At 37.1% G+C, this 24,188-nt stretch overlaps 1 protein-coding gene across 1 annotated transcript in view; it reads right to left on the bottom strand.

Moving 5' to 3' along the window:
• LOC121381729 (pneumococcal serine-rich repeat protein-like) overlaps nt 1-24,188 on the bottom strand; it is an 83,101-nt gene that overhangs the window by 53,191 nt on the left and 5,722 nt on the right. The window contains exons 3-7 of the mRNA XM_041511076.1: nt 18,881-22,249; nt 11,425-11,556; nt 9,830-10,024; nt 8,643-8,801; nt 7,487-7,634 (exon numbers count right to left, since the gene is read on the bottom strand). Coding sequence (XP_041367010.1) covers nt 7,487-7,634; nt 8,643-8,801; nt 9,830-10,024; nt 11,425-11,556; nt 18,881-22,249 — 4,003 coding nt within the window. The remainder of the gene's footprint in view (nt 1-7,486; nt 7,635-8,642; nt 8,802-9,829; nt 10,025-11,424; nt 11,557-18,880; nt 22,250-24,188) is intronic.

The following is a 24,188-nucleotide window of genomic DNA, read 5'->3' as shown; positions in this document are numbered from 1 at the left end:
TTTTTAGAGGAAACCCGCTGTCGCCACTACATGGGCTACTCTTTCCGATTAACAGCAAGGGATCTTTTATTTGCGCTTCCCACAGGCAGGATAGCACAAACCATGGCCTTTGTTGAACCATTTATGGATCACTGGTCGGTGCAAGTGGTTTACACCTACCCATTGAGCCTTGCGGAGCACTCACTCAGGGTCTGGAGTCGATATCTGGATTAAAAAGCCCTTGCCTCGACTGGGATCCGAACCCAGTACCTACCAGCCTGTTGACCGATGGCCTAACCACGACGCCACCGAGACCGGTAGGAACAAATGACCTGGTGAATATAAATGTGCACATCACCGCGGGGGCCCCTGAAGCGCGAGATCCGTAGCATGTGGTACTACTAGGATAAACCGGCTCTGCCCTCAGTGGAACCGTCTACCGACTAAGCTAAATCTCGTCCATCATCAGGTAGTACTAAACCAAATAACTTCCGGCTGGGTCAAAGTTCGAGGTGCACTTTTGATCGAGAAGTCAACACCACAACTCCTGTGATTTGCGATAAATGTGTGTGTTGGTTGTAAAAAAAAAATAGTTTCATCTGGGCAAAAAAATGTATGCAATTTTATTTCATCTAGTACCACTGTGTCAACTAGTTTTTGTGCTTGAAACATATATGAGGTACCTGTAAAACAAAGTACTAGAATTTTGTGCGGAACTAGGGTAGTCATAGACGCACCCCGTCGTTTATGTCAATTGATACGCTTCAGGTAGGAGATTTAGCCACATACGTTACTACTGTCATCTATGGGATTTGATTTGGTAGTATACACCCTTCAAAGTAGGTCAATGCCCGCGTGCGAAATAATTTCAATTAGATCTTAGTAAATGTTTTGGTTGTTGCCAGGAAAGATTTTGAGTAGACTATATATCAAGTAAACAAACTAAGACTGATCACGATGAAAATGGTGCTGGGCTAGTCTAAATTATGCATGGCAGATTGGACAGTTTCGTACTCAGCGAGGCGTTTAAAGCGCGGAAAGAAGGCGAGAGTGGCTCAGCGCACTTGGAACACGCGATTAAATGATGCTGCACGTAATAACTGTTTATTGTTTTCTTCTGATTAACTCTGGCTACAAAATCGAAAATACTATTTTGGTTCAAGGTTATGTAAATTAAGTTTTTGCCCACTCATTGCAGCCATATGATTGGCCAAGCCGTGGTCACGTGTTTTCGTCAGATATCGCGTGGGCTCAAAGTAAAAAAACCCAATCTGCTCACAATGGAATGAAATTTCCAAGTCCGTGTATATACGGGGTATCGTGGACTTGAAAAAAACATAACCAATACTAGGTACAAATAAATAGTATGACGTCTGTCGTTTGATACACACACAGGCAGACATGCTTAGGCATTACACAAAAACGTTGATTGGATGTCAAACATTTGGTAGTTTTAAAATATAGTCTTGGAGAGAAAACCCGGTATAGTTTTTTAGTAGTAACATGGGGTCGTTTATATGCACCATCCCATAGACAGAAGAGCACGACAGGATAGCCGATAATATATATATATATATATATATATATATATATATATATATATATATATATATATATACCAGTCGTACTGCACTGGATGAAACGAGAAATAGCCCAATGGGTCCACCGACGGGGATCGATCCTAGAGGCCCTATATTAGTTGTAATGCTTACATATATACTGAATATAATATAAGACACACACGCACACACACACATGCAATAATTATACCCACACTTTACGAGGTATCGGTGAATATCCCTAGTCTCACGACCAGTACACCTAGTAAGGTTGGGTATAACTGACTTATATACCCCACTTCAGGTCGAGTGAATTATTAATATATAAGTTCCATAGCAAATATGATCAATAACTAGAAAGTAATATAAAACGAAACGAAAATAATGTGTACCAGACGTCGTGACCCTCACATTTTGTTCTCGAGTATTGAAACTGTTTATTTCACTTTTGTCCGTGTCGCACGTGCAAATGTAATTTGATACAGTTTTGTCCTTGTGTGTTAGGCTGTACTGATATCGGAATGTATTAAAGGGACACACCCTAGTTACGTTTATTTGTTAACCATTACGGCGTTGTTTTTCGCTATTAAACCCCATTTTTCACAAATAAAATTGCACTTTACTTACATTTTATTATTTAGAATACACATTTCCATTCACCTGAAGTGCTTTTTGGTAATCCTGATGTTTGTAAAACCACGAAATGCATTTTTTGCATTTTTTCACAAGACGTGTTGTCGAGAAAAAACCGTTAAGCAAGCGAGGTCCAATCTATTTTTAGAGGGATATTTCCATTTCAATGTCACAGACGTTGGTATATCACGTGACCGTTATCATTTTGGTTCGGTTTGTTTTCTCGTGCACGGTTCGCGCAATCAACATCCGATTTGTGAGATTTGTCTTCACAGTTCGTGAACATTTTCAGTAACAATAAGGTTCAGACAAGTAAGTGTCTCAATACAAAACGTTACAAACCCTTAAAACCAATAATTTTGCTAAGTCTTACGATATCTGGAGAGGGGATACAACCAGGACAGAACAGTTGGAACATGTCCAGGAGAGGTGAAACGAACGCACCCCAAGTCTGTGAAATTTGTCGTGACGTAGGCATTGTTGTGCTTCGAGCGACATCTACCGGTGACATCAGAATACTAACTTTCAAAATTATTTCAAGCAATTGGGACATGGGGATTCCCATGGTATTTATCGATATAAAACCTGCTTTTTCACTCCATTTGATAAAAACGTGATCTAAGTGTGTTACAGGTTTGTAGATTAACCAAATTATAATTTATTTTCACTGGATGGAACTAGGGTGTGCGGCTTTAAAACTCAGGGACGTAGTTATATTTTCTAGAGATGGCAACAGTGTCATGGGCGTACATAGCGGGGTTCGATGGGTTCGACCGAACCCCCCCCCCCCCTGAAATCGCTTTTTTTAATAATTTAATATATCTGACATTATTATATTTACTCAACATAGAAATATATGCCCAATATCTCTGCAATCTATTTTGGAACCCCCCTTTTCAAAACTCAACATAGAAATATATGCCCAATATCTCTGCAATCTATTTTGGAACCCCCCTTTTCAAAATCCTATGTACGCCCATGAGTGTGTAGGAATTAAGAAGTAAAATACCATCTCCGACAACATTTTATGTTTAAATCGCCTAAAACACAATTCATAATACATGTATGTTGAACTAGAAATAAAATTTAATTATTATTTTACAAAAAGCTTTGGGAATTTACTGGAGTGGGGTAGCTGACACCCCTACCACGCTAACTACAGCTCCGCACTTTGCATGATTTTTAACAGACGTGCCGTGCTATAAATCTCTCATGGAAACTACTGTGAATAAGTGCGCATGTGTAATTAGGTGGCTCGCTCTAGTGGTAGAAATATTATGATAATAAAGATGGCTCGCTCTAGTGGTAGAAATATTATGATAATAAAATTTGAACTTTGTCATATGCCAACGATGTTAAGACGCAAACCAATTTTTGTAGATGGCTTGTTCTATTGGTTGAAATATTACGGAAACATAATTTGAACGTTGTTATATGCAAATGATAAGTGTCACCAATCAAAGCCATTTTGTCATACTAGTATATAGTATATTAAGGCGAATAATAACGCAATCTAATTAAAATTAGCTCCACTATTACATGTGGATCTAAAGACAGCCAGTTGGAGCTCATGTCCACCAATCAAAACCTTACTTGCAGAATCCTGCCAGTGATTTAAAAATAATTTGAAAACATTCCGAATTATCCTGAGGGTATACGACATGTTTCGTGTGAATTACGAATGCCTTAAAACATGTTTTATTTTATAAAATAAATAATTTGTAATGTAAAACTGAAGACTGATTTAGTTTTGTTTTATTTTATAAATAAATAAATAATTTTTAATGTAAAACTGAAGACTGATAACCCACCCCATACGTATTGGTATGGTTCGCTGTACTGCGGCCACTAAAATAGACTCGCCCGATATTTTTAGAATTTGTATACTCCCAAATAACGTTATAAAAGGCGAAGTGTGATTGGTCGATATTTAAATTATTATTTACAGACGAAATGTTACCTGGACATTGGGGACTACGCAGTGTTGTTAGTTTTAAATCACTGGCAGGATTCTGCAAGTAAGGTTTTGATTGGTGGACATGAGCTCCAACTGGCTGTCTTTAGATCCACATGTCATAGTGGAGCTAATTTTAATTAGATTGATTATGACGGTAGTGCGTGTCAAAGTAAGTCTGTGAGAAAAACAAACATCTCTGAAGACCGGAATGGCATTGTTTTGTTGGTTTTGTTAAACTGACTACATTTTCCATGCATTTTAATTTAGACAATCAAGACGATTTTAACTGCAGGAGAAAAAATGTTTTTGGAGAGATAGTTACGCTACTGATTCCCGCGAACACGATTCTAAGAACACGTGTTGTATAATACAGGTATATAACAGCTGCACATGTGTCCCACAGCGGGAAAAATTAGTCTACACCCCCCCCCCCCCAAGTAGTTAAATGAAAAGTGTAGATGTATCCTGATACACATATATAGATACACACACACACACACACACACACACACACACACACACACGCACACGCATATATACATACATATGTACATAATATTATATACACATACACTTGTGTGTGTCTACGTGTATCTGATCATTTTTATTTTTAATATTATTTTTATTCATTCATTCATCCCTTTATTTATTTATTTATTTATTTATTTACTATAGTTTGGTGGATTGAGGTCATACAGATCTAAAAGACTATTTAGAGTAATGAAAATACATCATAAAAATAAAACTACAGTCTATATAGCTACCAGCAATATTTAACACTCATGGGATAAATCAATCCTTCATTTGTTGCTTCTAAAGTTAGGTTATGTAACCATGGAACCAGTCTGAAGATAACAGCCCACTTAAAGTCACGATCGACAATATTAAATACATTTATACAATTACAGATTATAATTTACTTAACACAAATCATTTCACTTTCCTACTTAGTGATTAACTGATCAAGCACATATTATAAATAAGATTTACACGCTTGAACCGAACGCAGAAGAGAAACACTCGGCGAAGAATTTTACCGATACTTTTGAAACGTTTATGCATATATATCTTTTACGTTAATTTTTATATTTTTATTTATTGATAGTCTGTCATAGTTCCTGTAAGGAATGGCTTATGCACTTTCTTAGTGTATGTTAACTTGCATTTTATTATTGTGTACATAAGGTGAGACTAATAAAATATCTGTCTGTTTGGTAAAGTTAATGTTGCGTTCGATTAAATATCCTTTTCGCAATCTTGAATGTAGCTATCCTAAATATTTATTTCAAATCATTAAGAGTTTCAACGGATTATTTTGTCATCTGTAATAGTTCATATATTGAAGAACAACGCCGATCAAAACAATACATTTTGAGAGTGAATGCGTAGTCAAGAGAACACCGGATGTTCGACTTCCCAGCTGTGCTATCCCAGTGTGCACCTTTCCCGCCGGGCCCTCATTAGTCCAAAAAATTATCGCAGTAATGGATTTTGTTTTAATGATCCATGGTGTAGTGGTTGTAAAGCTCTAGTGACGATGTGGGAAATAAAAACTGCATTTACAAACATGTTTAAAGGCGCAGATTCTAGTTTCAGCCCGTGAAAATGGACACTAAGCTTGGTTAATGCACAAACCAGTAACACATTTGGATAAAGTTGCAACAGAGTGAAAGAAGAGTCAGTAACTTTAACACGGTGAAATACCCTTAAAAATAGACCAGAACTCGACTACATAACCATTACTTCTCAGACGCACGTATGTATTTTGTGACTTTAAAAACACCAGAATCACCAGAAATACGCCTGTTGTACGGAAATGAATAATATAAACAATATATTCTACGTAATATATTATTTCAATTATCAAAACCGGCACTAATATTGAAAAGTATGCCTTAGTGTTTAAAAACTAGGGTCTGTCATTTTAATACCATTGACGTTAGTTTCAGAGGCACGCTATTATTTGCTCCGTGCAGCAAAAACATCTACGGGATATCGTCCAGGATATATCACAGTAATGCTAATCTCACGCTATCAATTGTCACGATGGAGTTGACCAACTCGACGGTTGCGTTGACCCACTCCTAACTTACGACGGGTGTGCTCAGATTAACAACTCATCGGTTTAAGTTTTGTGTACGACGATAATCGAGTTGTAAGAGTGCTCAGACTAGCAACTGGACAGTCGTAGAAATGTACAACTCCGTCGTAACAGTTGGTAGTTTGAGCCTAGCATACACACCATCATAATTCAAACAAATGTTTCATATGTTTAAACTCCTACATGATACATATATGGTCAAATTATCGAAAATGTTTATAGAATCGTGGTACACCATCGATAAACCACCATCACCCCCCTCTTAAAAACACACTAAAACGATTTTTTAAAAACCCAATCAAAAAACAATATGATACATCAAAACAAAACAATTAAAAATAGCCAAGAGGCAATCGAGTACATGTGCTGTATATGTTCCATTCCAACGGGAAATCAGTCCTCAAGAAAATATGTATACATTCCTCTCAATTCATGTTCGTGCTTATATCCAAATAAGGTTCAGCACGCCGTTCTGGACACACACATTAGCTATCTGGGCTGTCTGTCCAGGACAGGGGACTAGTGGTCAAGTTGTTAATGGTGAGAGAGAGAGAGAGAGAGAGAGAGAGAGAGAGAGAGAGAGAGAGAGAGAGAGAGAGAGAGAGAGAGAGAGAGAGAGAGAGAGAGTAGAACCAGTACCCGGGTTGCGAACGCAGAACCTATCAACCTAATGGCTGATTGCTTATCCACCCCGCCAACGAGGACGCTAACATACACTGAACTCCACTGGAAACGCACCAGTCGGATGTTTAGTTGTACAAAGGATATGAGAAGGAAGGAAGGAAATGTTTTATTTAACGACGCACTCAACACATTTTATTTAAGGTTATATGGCGTCAGACATATGGTTAAGGACCACACATATATTGAGAGAGGAAACCCGCTGTCGTCACTTCATGGGCTACACTTTTCGATTAGCAGCAAAAGATCTGTTATAGGCACATTCCCACAGACAGGATAGTACATACCAAGGCCTTAGTTACACCAGTTTTGGAGAAAGGATATGAGAAGAAACAATAATGCATTGAACTGATTTTGTATGACTGGAAGTATTCTTTTAGGCAATAAATAAATAACCCCAAATTTATATACAAAGGTTATAGTTATTGTGTGTTTTATGGCAACCTCACAAGTCTGAGGTTGGCCCACGACAGGCGTGCTTAAATAGTTGGACGCACGCCAAGAATGCCCCATATCCATACACTGTGCGATAATTACTAAACTGACTATATAGCTAAATATACTATAGTAACTTACCCGTTAGGCACTCCCTCGCAGTCCGAGCAAGTACTGTTGTCACCATTGCACACCCCGCATTCGTCCATTCCAGCCGTGGTGGACAAACCAGTGTTTCCCCCAACGCAAATTCCACAAGTGTTAATTTGGGCCATTTGACTTTTGGTACCTAACACACACACACACACACGCACAAAAGAAGAAAGCTTTTTAAATTAAGTTGAAAAGTCGCGTGTAATTTTTATATTTATCATGTTAGAATAGATCATGCATTGAATTTTCTTTCTTTGAAATTTAGTTTTATTTGTTATTTGTAATCTAGGCAAAGTAAAATGCATATAGTTTTGATGTTTTTATTCTTATAATTTCTGTTTAAATATTAATAAATCTCGTGAACGGTAATCTAGAATGTAGATTAAATGTTTGTTTTGTTATCATTGTTTAGTTGTTTTTGGTTGTAATAATATACATATTTAAATATTAATAAATCTCGTATACGGTACCTAGCATATAGTTTTAATGTTTGTTTTGGGGATTTTTTTTTATCATTGCTGTTTAAATATTACAGCATTTTTGGTACCTAATGTATGTAGGTTTAATGTTTGTTTTATTATTATTGCTGTTTAAATTCTAATGAACTTCCGATTATCTGGTGTAGTGTATAGTCTTAATGTTTGTTTTGTTATTAATGCAGTTTATTATTATTGTTTAAATATGAATAAACCTCGCTTACCTAGCGAGAAGTTTTAATGTTTTTGTTATTTTTATTGTTGCTTAAATGTTAATCATCCTCGCTTATCTAGCGTGAAATTTAATGTTTGTGTTATTGTTTTTATTATTGTTGTTGTTGTTTAAATAATAAATCTCGTTTACCAAATGTGAAGTTTTAACGTTTGTTTTGTTGTTGTTATAAATATTAATGAATCTCGCTTAGGCAACCTAGTGTGGATTATAGTTTCAATCTTTGTTTTGTTGTCTTTTATTTCTATTTAAATGTTAATAAACCTCGCTAAGGCAACCAAGTGTGGTATATAGTTTCAATCTTTGTTTTGTTATTTTTATTGCTGCTTAAATGTTAATAAATCTCGCTTAATAAAGGCAACCAAGTGTGGTGTATAGTTCCAATCTTTGTTTTGTTGTTTTTATTTCTATTTAAATGTTATTAAAACTCGCTTACCTGGCGTATAGCAGGTGCCGCTGCAGTCCATGAATTCACTACCTGTGGCCGTCACACTGGTCGGCGACACACAGAAACCACACGTGTCGTTCACGTTGACGCCGTTACAATGGCCGCTGCAGTCGCGAAAGTCGGCTTCCAGTTTACTAGTGTTTCCTCCTATAATAACATAAACACTTTTAAAAAGAGAGCAAGCTAAAGTATATATTGTTGAATTAATTTTAGATAACAACCCAACCTCCAACACCCCAAAAGAGAGAGAGAGAGAGAGAGAGAGAGAGAGAGAGAGAGAGAGAGAGAGAGAGAGAGAGAGAGAGAGAGAGAGAGAGAGAGAGAGAGAGAGAGAGAGAGAGAGAGAGAGAGAGAGAGAGAGAGAGAGAGAGAGAGAGAAGAAAGACATTTTTAAAAGACCAAAAAGAAACAAATCGTAAATAAGTTTGTGTCGTCAGTAATATTAATGAAATAATGTTTTTAGGAAAATGAAAGGTTTTATGTTTAAAAGCAAATATTATTTATATATTTTATATAAAGGAACATTGCCAAAAAAGTTATTTAATTATTTCTTTAACCATTATTCTCCATGTCAAGATTTTTTTTATCACATTTGTAAACGTTCAAACTTGATGCTGCGATTTTTGAGATAACCAGGCCTGGTGCTTTTAAAACTTTTAGAGTCTAGACTCGAGATTCTAATAAGAGTCTGAGGCAGTAATGCCATGACAACGTCATACAAATTGTATGCGTGTGACGTCATTAGAGATTGAGTCTGGACTCTAAAAGTTGTCAGCCTGTCAGCTCTCGATATAAAATACTTCTTGCTGGTAATCTACAAAACTACCATATGTGGTGGCAGCATGGTTCTCTGATACAGCTAATAACTCCCAAATATCTCTTAGACAGTCCAAGTATATACAATGGTGCTGACGTCTATTCCACGATTGTCGTCGTTGTTTTTGTCATCACCATTATCATCATCGTCATCATCATCATCGTCGTTGTCGTCAGCGTCGTCGTCATCATCATCACCATCATAATCACCATCATCATTACCACTACCACCACCACCATCATCATCGACGTCATTATTATCATTGTCATTATGATCATCGTCATTATTACCATTATAAAGAATAAGGTTTTCAGCATTATTATGGTAATCATAAAAACCCATTACAGTAACATCTTACCAACGCACTGTCCGGAGCACGAGTCGATTCTAGCTGTTCCATTGCAGTCGTTGTTGCAGTCGATGTTGCTCGAGTAGCCTGGCTTATTAATGCACTGACCGTCGCAGCTGTCGATGCCGTAAGTGGATATGCGACCAGTTTTGCCGCCGTAGCATTCACCACAAACATTAGTGGTGGCATTTCCGAAACAATCGTCTGAAAGCAAACATTATGTTATAACGTTAACTCGTCTGAAAGCAAACATTATGTTATAACGTTAACTCGTCTGAAAGCAAATATTACATATGTTATAACGCTAACTCGTCTGAAAACAAACATTGCATATGTTATAACGTTAACTCGTCTGAAAGCAAACATTATGTTATAACGTTAACTCGTCTGAAAGCAAACATTATGTTATAACGTTAACTCGCCTGAAAGTAAACATTACATATCTTATAACGCTAACTCGTCTGAAAGCAAACATTATGTTATAACGTTAACTCGTCTGAAAGCAAACATTACATATGTTATAACGCTAACATTATGTTATAACGTTAACTCGTCTGAAAGCACACATAATGTTATAACGTTAACTCGCCTGAAAGCAAACATTACATATGTTATAACGCTAACTCGTCTGAAAGCAAACATTATGTTATAACGTTAACTCGTCTGAAAGCAAACATTACATATGTTATAACGCTAACTCGTCTGAAAGCAAACATTATATTATAACGTTAAGTCGTCTGAAAGCAAACATTACATATGTTATAACGCTAACATTATGCTATAACGTTAACTCGTCTGTAAGCAAACATTACATATGTTATAACGCTAACTCGTCTTAAAATAAACACAATGTTATGTTAACTTGCTTTAAAGGAAACGAAATGTTATATTAACTCGTCTTAAAGAAAACGAAATGTTATGTTAACTCGTCATAATGTCAACTCGTCTGAAAGCAAATGATGTTATGTTAACAAAATTTTTTATAACGTTAACTCGTCTCAAAGCAATCACTTTGTTATAACGTTAAGTCGTCTTAAACAAACGTTATCTTTTGTTAATTAAAAGTTTGTTTTCTTTAACGACACCAATAGAGCACATTGATTTATTAATCATCGGCTATTGAATGTCAAACATTTGGTAATTTTGATGTATAGTCTTAAAGAGGAAACCCGCTACATATTTTTTCATTAGTAGCAAGGGATCTTTTATATGCACCATACCACAGACTGGATAGCACACACCACAACCTTTGATATACCAGTTGTGGTGCACCGGCTGGAACGACTGCTTTACCACTGGGCTACGTCCCGCCATATGGTGATAATAACGTCAAAAGTCCGTAAAGACATATACTCTCAGAAATGGCAGAAACTGAAGACAAGGACCCATTATATTTAAAAACAAAAATTAACGAAGATAATAATACATGTGTCACAATTTTCTATATAGCTTACACACGTACATAATTATTATTAGCAAACAAAGATGAAACACCAAGAAGTACTACTATCATGAAGGAATAGAGATCACTCGACTACAAATATAATCATAATAATTCAGTCAATACAATAATCATAATAACATTTTAACATTAGTTTTCTTACTATTGCAGTCGATGAAATCTGATGTCTGCGTGTAGTTTGCATTCCCGCCATGACAAACGGTGCACGTGGCGTGAAGAATGGCTGATCCGTCGCAGTCTCCTGCGCAGTCGATGGTCCCAGAACAACCAGACGCTAAAGAAGACAAATTTAAATAATTGTATAAGAAGTTGAGGTTTTGTTTTGTTTTGTTTGACGACACCTCTGGAGCACATTGATGAATTAATCATCGGCTATTGGATGTCAAACATTGGGTAATTCAGACAAGTAGTCATCAGAGGAAACCCGCTACATTGTTCTTAATGCAGCAAGGGATATTTTATATACACCATCCCAAAGACAGGATAGCACGTACCACGGCCTTTGATATACCAGTCGTGGTACACTGGCTGGATAATTGTATAAGATGCACGATAATAGATTCTTCTATATTCATTACATGATGATGATGATCATCCTCATCAATGGCCATCGTCATCATGTAGTCATACTAGTTAGACAGATAGTTTGACATATAGACAGAAATACAAAATAGACACAGAAACAGACAGACAGACAGACAGACAGGCAGTTATAATAGTTAGATAGACAGACATGCAGACAGTTAGATAGAGAGACAGATAGATATACAGACAGAATGACAGACAGTTAGATAGACCTGTAGATATAGTTAGATATGCAGACAGACATATAGTTATATAGACAGGAAGACAGCCAGACAGACACATTGACACATTGATAGACAGGGAGAAAAAGTGACAGACAGAAAGACAGTCAAACAGGTGCATGTAGGTAGGTAGGTTGATGGAAAATTGTAGTGGGTTTCCCCTCTACGACTATATGTCAAAATTACCAAACGTTTGACATCCAATAGCTGATGACGAATAAATGAATGTGCTCTAGTGGTGTAGCTAAGCACAAATTATTTTTAGTCTTGTGCTATTGTAATTGTATGACTAGCTACTCGTAACAACAGCTTTAATACCTGTGTTGGAATGTTTTCTTTTAAATGTCATCAATGTTGTCAAGGAACAAACATGTTTCCATTAAAAAGTAATGTTTAATTTCCGCCATTATGGTCAACGGGAAGGTTGAAAATTGCAACTAAACAAGTAAGGAAATAATTGATCGCTTACCTTTGGGATTGCCCATTATTTGTTTAAAGATTTATGAGATAATAAAACTGTTTAAACATGCGCAAACAGACTCGTGGCATTTGATGCAATTTTAAAGATATTATCGACTAACAGAGACTTTTTAACGATTGTAATTACATATCAAATATATTTTTCTGCATATAATATTAATGGCTGCACATTAAATGTGTTTCTGATCGTTCTAATATTTGTACTAGATTAAATTTCATTTTATTTCCTAAATTATTTATTTTCGTACGTACGAAATTATTTGAAGATAAAATCCAGTTTGGGCTTCTTACAAATATGAAGACGACCAGAAACACATTGAATATACAGACACTGATATTCTAAACAAGAAAATATATTTAATATGTAAGTTTAATCGTAGAAATATTTCATCAGTTGGAAATATTTTACAATGCAGCAAACTCAAGAATGTCCCTTTAAGATACGTCACCGTAAAGGCAGATTGTAAATTGAAAAAAACCCATCCATTCAATTATTTAATATATACAGTAGAATATCGCTGGGTGGAACTCGGAAGGGTCGAATACACCGCAACGCTCGAACCAAAAACGAAGTCCCGAGTTAAACTTACACGATGTTCACGGAATGGTTAGGTCGAACTACCCGATGGGTCGAACACTTTCTCGAGCACCGATATGTATACACATGTATATAAGACAAACATTAATGACTGAGATATTTTTCTAAATAGTTAAATAAAAATATTCTTCAAATTTCACCTGAGCCAGACTAAAGAGGTGGGATATAGGCATAGCTTAATGGCAGAGCGATCGCCTGAGCTGCGCGGATTGTGGGATCGACCCCACTCTGTGGCCCCAATAGATTTTCTCCCAAGTAGTAACTGATAATATACTGATGGAACAAAAATAAGGGATAACACCAAGACTAATAGTAAAATGTGACTACAGCCAACAATATTCATATATAGAAAGAAAGAAAGAAATGTTTTATTTGACGACGCACTCAACACATTTTATTTACGGTTATATGGCGTGAGACATATGTTTAAGGACCACACAGATACTGAGAGAGGAAACCCGCTATCGCCACTTCATGGGCTACTCTTTTCGATTAGTTGCAAGGGATCTTTTATATGCACCATCCCACAGACAAGGTAGTACATACTGCTGCCATTGAAATACCAGTCATGGTGCACTGGCTGGAATGAGAAGTAGCCCAGTGGGCCCACCGACGGGGATCGATCCCGGACCGACCGCTCATCAAGCGAACGCTTTTCCACTGGGCTACGTCCCGCCCCTCTTCATATATAGTGTCACAGACAAGCGTGTTACACACGTTCAATCCTACATTACTTATTCCGTACCTGTATATATGAAAAAGAAGAAGTTTGTTTTGTTTAAAGACACCACTAGAACACATTGATTTATTAATCATCAGCTGTTGGATGTCAAACATATGGTAATTCTGACTCGTAGTCATCAGAGGAAATCCTAATGTAGCAAGGGATCTTTTATATGCACTTTCCCACAGACAGGAAAACACATATCACGGCATTTGACCAGTCGTGGTGCACTGGCTGGAACGAGAACAAAAACCAATCAGCTGAATGGATCCACTGAGGTGATTCGATCCAGCGACACAAGCACCCTAGGCAAGCACTCAACCGACTGAGCTAAATTCCGACGCCTGTTGGTATATAACCACATAATGTTTTATGTTGATATGTGCCACCGTCATTTCCATTAATTTACTAGTAACTATGTTTAAAGAGATTGGCCCCAGTTTTCATCCATTGTAACATGTTTTCGACTAACATAGTATTTTTGACAACTAAAATCAGGGGAGGATACAGCATTTTTTTAAGTGAGGATCATAAAAATCTAAAAATGGCAATTTAAGTTGGTCAAAGGCAAATGAGCCGACCTTCCAAAGAGAGATATCGTAAGAGGGTTGGGGAGTGATGCTCCCCGGGTAATTTTGAAATAAAAGTACACAAAGACACGCTTTCAGGTCAATTTAATAGTATATATTGTGGATGGAAGTCATTAAAAGGGGCACTTCAAACGGAACCACTATGACCCCCCTGGATCTGCCAGTGAATAAAATTATATTTTAAAAACAGACCCTAGTTTTTAAACACTAAGGCATATTTTGTTTTGCACTATTAGAGCCGTTTATGATCACTGAAAGGAAACATTACTTATATTTTATTGTTTAGATTATCCATTTCCCTAAAAGAGAAGTTTTTCTGGTCATCCTGGTGTTTCTAATACCACAAAATGCATTTTTCATATTTTTAAAAAGGCACATGCGTCTGATTAGTAACGGTTATGGAGTCGCGTTTTAGTCTAGTTTTAAGGGTATTTCAACGCCACAGACTCTTGGTTCACTCTGTTGTATCCAACTTTGTTACAGGTTTATAAATTAAACAAACTTAGTGTCCATTTTTACGGGTTGAAATTACGGTCTAGGTGAAACATATGCCTTAGTATTTAAAAACTTGGGTTTGTCCTTTTAAATAAAATAAAATGTGTGTTTAAAATGCTAGTATCTGTATATATACAATATGTTTTGTGTTATCTTCGTGTTGGTAGTAGCCAAAACTGTATTTTGCTTAAGCCAACGATTAATTTCGTACGTACGAAAACAAACGTATATTAAGAAGTAAAATAAAGTTTGAGTTACTACAAGCATAAGGACGACCAGAAACACATTCGATTTACACTGGTGGCACACCTAAGCATTTGTGTTATATTTTTAAGTTTAAATCTTTCTTTAAAAATATTTGTTTCACCGCCACAGTACAATGGAACAATAAACGTGTTACTACTGAAAGTTATTTTAATTTTAATGTTTTTAAACTCAAGTAATGAGCGCATTTTTAGTGAGCCCCCCCCCCCCCCCCCCGTATTTACTGGCCTGCATGACGGAACATACGTCTGCGCAGCAAACATTAAAACAACCACTTCTGTCGCTGATGTTTACAGAAATAGCAAACAAATAATGAATCCGACTTTTTGAAAGTTCTAAATAATAAACACTTCCTGTTATAGTCTGTTTCAGAAACATTTAGATTATGCAAATGAGATAAATATAAATGGTGTTCCATGCTCCTTAGTTTGGACAACACAAAATGACAATATAAAAAATTTGATCATTATTCAACAAACGTTGTCTGTTGTTAACTGTAAATGAGCACAAATAGTGTTCGTTAGACATATAGGACAATGAATGATAATTTTGAAACAGACTATAACTAAAATAGGCCATGCTGTAAGTGCAGAATCAACATCTGTGTGCAGCCATTTTGCATTGTGCCACTCAGAGGGAAATTCAAAGTATGCTTGGATGTTCACGTTAACAGATAAAATAAATCATTCATTTTATTTACGGATTCATAAATTACAATACGGTATGCATTGAAGCTTCTGTGTAAACTTGTGTAAGTTGATATACAAGGTTGATCATTGCAGCGTTGACAGACACGTGTTGACTGGTGATACAAAAATACATTGATCGAGGCTGACAAAAGTACTTTTAGTGCATTAATTCAGGGTTTTTTTCCAATCAAATTGTTATCTACCAGTTTTATACATATATTCACAATCAAGATGTGTTGTTTTAAGAACGGTTTTATGAATTAAATTAATGTTGTTTGTTTGTTTACAAACATACCCCAACATTTGTTTCAAGACGTAATGTAACGTAATTAACGTGCGCAGACTTTTGTGCCGCGCAGACTAAGGTGACATGAGTATATTGTATATAGAAACTGATATTCTAAACAATAAATTATTCAAAATGTGACTTTCATTGTTAAAAAATTATTTATTATTTGGACATACAATGAATGTTGCAATAATTGCAAACTCTTTCGGTTTGCGATACTCGGTCACGCTTGGATAATTCAATAAACATTAATTTATTCATTAATCAAATTATATACAATCACTTAGGATTTTATTTTACAATGCGACTTTACGTGCGACAGATATACTCAAGTGTCATGTTATATTAATCACATTAATGTCGCATCACTTTCTGTAAGCTAAATCTATTGATATTTTCTTGTCCTACCACGGTGTTAGGATTTCAAGTACATGAGCACCAAATAATTATTATTAGTTAAATTGAGCCCATATTTATGGCGCATTAAGCAGCGCATACGTTCGAAGCAATATTAACGTCTTAGATTTTATAGGTAATTAATGTAATCGGTTTAGAATGCTATATAGTTATGTAAATATCGAATATTTTAAAGACACTAATATGATTGTTTTTGTGCGTTTTTTTCCCCTTTCAATTTCCATCATTATTATTACTGAAAACATTTAATGTAGTAGAAGTTATGAATTAAATATTATGTGTATAGTTGAATAACGGTGAATTAGTGTTCGCTGTTAAGCAATTTAATCTAGTTTATTCGGTATGCCTTACGGCACATAAGAACAAAACAGGTTTCAACACAAAATGTGGAAGAAACTGGTGAGCTGTATTTAAACTATGAAACCAATGGGCAAATACAACATGACATAACAATAAACAGTATATTAAGCAGGTACATGGCTATTAGATTTGGTTGGGAATCCAGCTAGTTTAACGATCAGAGGTTTCCTGTAGCAACACAGAGAAATGTACAGATGTTAGTAATAACTCTCGTACTTGGGTTACGTAATAACTGAATAGCCCTATTTCACATTCAAATTGCGCATGCGCGAATTTCTAGCAACTCGTAGCCTACGACTTGATAATATGGCTACTGACTCTGGATGGTCTTTTTAATATACACTCATGTGTGTTTATTATGCGCAACCACTAGGTGGCGTTCGTTATTAAATGCGCAGAACCTAGTTTTAACCGGTAAAAATATGGACACTAAGTTTAGTTAATTTACAAACACGTAACTCATTTGGATAAAGTGAAAGAAGAATATGTGACGTTAAAACAGAAAATTTCCTTAAAAATAGACTAGAACTTGAATCAATAAACTGCTACTTCTCAAACGCACGTGAGTTTTTACAAATATGAACTACAAACACCAGGATGACCAGAAACACTTTGGTTCTACGGAAATGGATGATCTAAAGAATAAAATATAAGTAATGTTTGACTTCAGTGATCATAAACGGCTCTAATAGTGAAAACTATGCTGTAGTGTTTAAAAAACCAGAGTCTGCCCCTTTAAAGGCTAAAACAATGTTTGTGTCTGCTAAATTATAAATAGCGAAAGTGTCGGTATTTCGATCGTTATTTAATTAAATATGCAAGTTGTTTTATTGTTATAGTACGTTTCGGTCAAAATGCCTTAATTTAACTTTCCTAGGACAAAGGACAATTAACAAAAGTAAAACGACCAAGGAATAAAGCGAAATAATTAAAATGGTGAAGGAAACAGACGCAGAATAATATTTGTTTCGGAAATATCAGATTATAAATGAAGTTGTAGCTGACTGTTACTGAGAATATGATACATATAATTATGAAGAGTAAATAAAACTAGAAAGAAGGAAAGAAAGAAATTAAATTAAATTAATAATAAATAATTATAGATAATTTTATATCGGATGGTGTAATGACTACGAAAAACGGTCTACTAAAGTTTACATCGGAATTGTTTCAGGGATTAATAACTGCAAACTGTGCCTGCGTGCGTGATGCAAAAGTGAGAGGAAGGGTGGAAAGAATTTAATTAAATCCTTTCTTAGGACCGTTTTTTATTTACACGGTTTTTAATGCGAGCTAGCACGGAACGCGGAAATTGCGCGCATCATTAAAAAAAGAAAAGAAAAAAAAGCTTCTGTGATTTTTAACAGCAGCGTTTCCACATGCGTTTGTTTTTGCGTCAGTTTTCGCTCACATTGAAAACATCCCATAGACTGCAAGGTCTGAGCTGCAAACGCACGATTCGTGTGGTCTAGATAGGATATTGCAGCCACGGCAAAACAGTGACGGCAGCTTTAAGTGCGTGGAGATGTTGCGTGCTGTTGCCGACAGCTATACAAATATATTATACATAAGATGGAGGGTAATGATGTGCGACTCTGTTAATAATGAATATTGTTGTAACTCTCCACCAAAGCAGTGTTGCACGAGTGTCTATTTAGTGTTCTATCTGTGTTATTTACATGCATATTATACTCGTGATATATATATATATATATATATATATATATATATATATATATATATATATATATATATATATATATATATATATATATATATATATATATATATATATATATATATACATATAAAAAAGAAGTTACCAAATTCGTCAAAGAAAAGGGGAAAAAACGATTGAAAAACAAAACTAATGTAATTTCTCTTACCTGCTTGTATGGCTGCTATTATGTCCTCTGCCAACGTCTTGAGCGTCGAGTCCACTGATGACGACATGTTCTGGAAGGTCGTTAGCGTGGCCTGGTACTGACTTGCCAGAGTTCCGAGGACGGCGTTGGCGCAGGTTAAGGCCTGGCTCACGTCAGTGCTGCCCATGGACGAGAAGTAGGTCAGGATACTCTGCACGTCCGTCGTCAGTTTTGACAAAATGGCAGAGTCCGTCTGCCCAGCATAGTTGTAAGCGGAGCAGTTTGCTTCTCCCGAAGCATTGTTTACCACGATCACGGTTGCCACGCTGCTCACTGTGGCAGTCGGTATGATGGAAGAAGCAGATGACACTTCTATGGAAGGTATAGTGACTTCGGCGCTGATGTTTGTGAGTTGCTGTCCAAAGGAGGAGACGGCTTCTCCAGCACAATTTACAGCGTCGAATACGCGTATATTTGCGTCCAGATTCGAAGTTCTTATTTCGAAACAGCCCGTGAGACCAGATGCATCAAGAGAGGCAGGGACAGTTGACGAGGTTACTATTTCAGAAGAGTAAAATGAGGACGAGATAAGGCTTGGCGTTGATGTCAACTCTCCAGTTGTCGTACCAGAAGCAGATATAGTGGGCGTAGCGACAGCAGACGAAACGACGAATAACGTGCTTGTGCTTGGTTCTAGTGAGTCTGAAATGGTTGCAGAGGATGTGGTAGTTGTTTGGTCAATAACAGTTGATGAACTTGATTCAGTAACGGATGATGTTGCTACTACATCAACAGAGGTTGATGCTGCTACTCCAGCAGATGATGTCGTCGCTACTTCAACAGAGGTTGTTGCTGCTACTTCCGCAGATGATGTCGTCGCTACTACAACAGAGGTTGATGCTGCTACTCCAGCAGATGATGTCGTCGCTACTTCAACAGAGGTTGTTGCTGCTACTACCGCAAATGATGTCGTCGCTACTACAACAGAGGTTGTTGCTGCTACTTCAGCAGATGATGCCGTTGCTACTACAATAGAGGATGTTGTTGCAACTTCAGCAGATGATGTTTCTCCTGTAACAGAGGTTGTTGTTGCTACTTGAGATGATGATGTTGCTAATTGAACAGAGGTTGTTGTTGCTATTTCAGCAGATGATGATACTGCTTCAGCAGATGATGTCGTTGCTACTTCAACAGAGGTTGTTACTGCTACTGCTGCAGATGTAGTTGATATTTCAACTGAGGTTGTTGCAGCTACTTCAGACGATGATGTTGCTAATTGAGCAGATGTTGTTGCTGCTACTTCAGACGATGATGTTGCCAATTCAACTGACGTTGTTGCTACTTCAGACGATGATGTTGCTAATTGAACAGATGTTGTTGCTACTTCGGACGATAATGTTGCTATTTCAACAGATGTCGTTGCTGCTACTTCAGACGATGATGTTGTTAATTCAACAGAGGTTGTTACTGCTACTTCAGACGACGATGTCGCTAATTCAACAGAGGTTGTTACTGCTACTTCAGACGACGATGTTGCTAGTTCAACAGATGTTGTTGCTACTTCAGACGATGATGTTGCTAACTGAACAGAGGTCGTTGTTCCCATTACAGATGATGATGTTGCTAATTGAACAGTTGTTGTTGCTATTTCAGACGATAATGTTGCTAATTCAACAGATGTCGTTGCTGCTACTTCAGACGATGATGCTACTTCGATAAAGTTTGTTGTTACTTCAGGAGATGATGTCGGTGCTGTTGATGTAGCTTGTACGTCAATAGAGCTCGTTGCTGGTTCTTCAACTGATGTTGTTCCTACATCTACAGATGATGTCACTGCTACTTGAACTGATGGTGTTGCTGATATTTGAGCAGAGGTTGTTATGCTTGACTGTTCGGTTACAGAAGATGAAGATAACTCAACTATAGATGTTGTTGCTTCTATTTCAACAGACGATGTTGCCACTACGCCAGCAAACGACGTTGCCACTACTTCAACAGAAGACGTTAATGCTGCATCAATAGATGTGGTTGCTACTACTTCACCAGAGCTTGTTGAACTTGATTGTTCAGCAACCGAAGATGCACTTGACTCAACAGCAGATGATGCTATTACTATATCGGCAGACGATGTTACTACTTCAGCAAATGATGATGATGATGACGTTTCAGCAGACGATGTTGCTAGCTGAGCAGATGTTATGGTTACTACTTCAGTAGATGATAATGCTTCACTTGAGGATACAGACGAACTTGACTCAAAGCCAGATGACGTTGCTGCAATTTCAACATAGGTTGTTGCTACTTCAATAGAGGTTGTTGCTACTGCAGTAGATATTACTGCTACTTCAGTAGAGGTTGTGGCTACGTCAACAGAGGTTGTGGCTACGTCAACAGAGGTTGTTAAAGCTATGGAACTTGTTACTGCTGCTTCTGCTGATGCTGCAGGGGATGTGGAAATTGATTGGCCAGTAACTGATGTGTAACTTGACTCGATAACAGATGTTGTTACTGCTTCAGATGAGGATAATACACTTGACTGGCTAATAACAGATGACGTTGCTGCCATTGCTACAGATGTTGGTACTACCACAACTATAGATGATGTCGCTGCTACTTCAATTGCAGTTGTTGATAGCTCAGCCTGTGATGTGGTTGCTACTTCAACAGAACTAGAACCTGCTACTGCAATAGATGTTGATGTTAGTGCTACATCAGTAGATGATGTCACAGCTACATGAGCAGAAGATATTAAACTCAGTTGATCAGTAGTGAATGGTGAACCTGACTCAGTAAACGACAATGTCACTGTTACGTCAACAGATGATGTCACTGCTACTTCAGCAGAGGATATCAAACTTGACTGATCAGCAATAAGGGACGAACTTAAGTCAGCAACAGACGATGTAGTTATTTCCGCAGATGTTGCTGCAACTTCAGTTGATGCCACTGCTACTTCAGAAGAAGCTGCTACTGTTACTGCTGCAGCAGAAAGGGAGCTAGATTGTCCAGTTATTACTATCGAACTTGAATCAGTCGCAGATGAGGCTATCACTGCTTCAGTGGATATTGAAGACACTGGTCCAGCAAATGAGGAACTTGATTGCACAATAATAGAGGAGTGACTTGGCTCAACATAAATTGACGAACTTAGTTCAGCACTTGAGGAACCTGAATGGACGATCGATGTTAGACTTTGATCAATTGATAGCACACTTATTTCATGACTGTCTGATGACAAGTATGTCGTTGAACTCGGTATGCTTTCAGAAACTGATGATAGAATGAGCTCAGAAGGCGAAACAGACGTGAAGGCCGTTTGGTCGCTAGCTGATAGCGGGATTTGGTCGGTGGCTGCAGGACTCGCTGTTAGTTCTACACTGGTCGTAAAGTCTGAAAGAAATATGTGATAACTATATTAGTTTGATTTGGTTTGATTCATTTTGTGCTTATATCAGGCATCGAAAGAAGTCGGTAACGGTCGTTCAGGTTACCAGAGAGATACCACATGTCAAGACATTTGTCATAAATTGTTTGATTGATTTGGTTTCTTTTGAAAATTATTTTTGTGCTTATACTAGGCATCGAAATAAGTCGACAACGGTCGTTCAGGTTACTAGACGGTTAACACAAGGTTATCACATTTCAAGGACATTTTTTTTTGTTTAACGACACCACTGGAGTACATCGATTAATTAATCATCGGCTATCGGGTGTCAAACATTTGGTAATTCTGACTCGTAGTCATCAGAGGAAACCCGCTACATTGTTTCTATTGTAGCAAGGTATCTTTTATATGCACTTTCCCACAGACAGGAAAACACATACCACGGCCTTTGTTCAGTTTTGGTGTACTGGTTGGAACGAGAAGAAACCCAATCAGTTGAATGGATCCACCAAGGTGATTCGATCCTGCGACGCAAGCACCTCAAGTGAGCACTCAACCGACTGAGCTAAATCCCGCCCCACATGTCAAGGAAGTCAAATGAATGAATGTTTAACGACACCCCAGCACAACAATACACATCGGCTTTTGGGTGTCAGAAAAGGTAAGTATATGGATATATTATAGGAAGTCAAAAACGGAAATGTTTTATTTAACGACGCACTGAACACATTTTATTTACGGTTTAAGAACCACACAGATATTGAGACAGGAAACCCACTGTCGCCACTTCATGGGCTACTCTTTTCGATTAGCAGCAAGGGATTTTTTATATGCACCATTCCATAGATAGGATAGCACATACCACGGCCTTTGATGTACCAATCGTGGTGCACTAGCTGGAGTGAGAAATAGCCCAATGGGCTCACTGACGGGGATCGATCCCAAACCGATCGCACATCAAGCGAGCGTTTACCACTGGGCTACGTCTCGCCCCTCAAAAACGGTACCTCGTTTCCTACAGAATTGTATTAAACAAAATCACCACCACCTAAATGCTAATACATTGCGTGTTATTTAAATATAAAAAAATGTATGTGAGTACGACGAAACAGTGATACGAAAGAATGACAAAATAGCAATGTGTCTGTGAAGAGGTTTTATAAGAATAATACTAATATTGTAATTTTAAGGAATATATGTATCGATCGTGATCTACAGGTAACATTTTTGCTTTTCCAGACACTATGGTTACTCCGATGCCTGTTTAGCTAAGTAAGGTCCAAGTACTCAAACCTGGGCTAGACACATCGGCAATACGTTCTGTCTGTACAGGACAATGAGTTAATGTTTAGTGGTTAGTGAGAGTATTTTGTGAATAGTCGCCTAAAACATCACTCACTCAGCCATTAAAAACTCGCTGGGTGGGAGCCAGTATCTGAGTGCGAACTCGGTACCTATCAGCCTTAAGACCAATGGCTTAACTGCTACACCACAAGTATGATTAGGGTGTGTGTTTATGTCCATTAATATAGTTTAGTAATTGAACTAGCCACGTGTCATTCATGGACTAGTGCAGTAAATGAATTTAAGAGCACAACGAAAATACATCACATGTATTTATATGATGCTACTTTTTCGATCCAGCAAAATGTGGGTGGGCTTTTTCTTCGTTCTTTTTTTAAAAAACAACGAACATTTAAACACACGAAAATAAAGTATTTCACAGTATAATTGTTACCATTATTTCGATTATCTTCACAAATGCCAGCTTAATAGAATCGTTCTCTATTGTGAGGGATAGAAAAGGCACTTCCAACTTAATCTTTGTTATAGCCAAGATTTACAGAAAAAACCTGTTTACCATGGATCCGAAATATAAATAAATTATCGAGGCCATATTTGCATTGAAGTCACAAAGCCCCATAACATATAGAGAACATGTTA

Source organism: Gigantopelta aegis, chromosome 9, assembly GCF_016097555.1.
Source record: "Gigantopelta aegis isolate Gae_Host chromosome 9, Gae_host_genome, whole genome shotgun sequence".
Taxonomy (NCBI): Eukaryota; Metazoa; Mollusca; class Gastropoda; order Neomphalida; family Peltospiridae; genus Gigantopelta; species Gigantopelta aegis.
The sequence above is the reverse complement of the archived record's forward strand: the minus strand, read 5'-3'. Positions and strand labels throughout refer to the sequence as shown.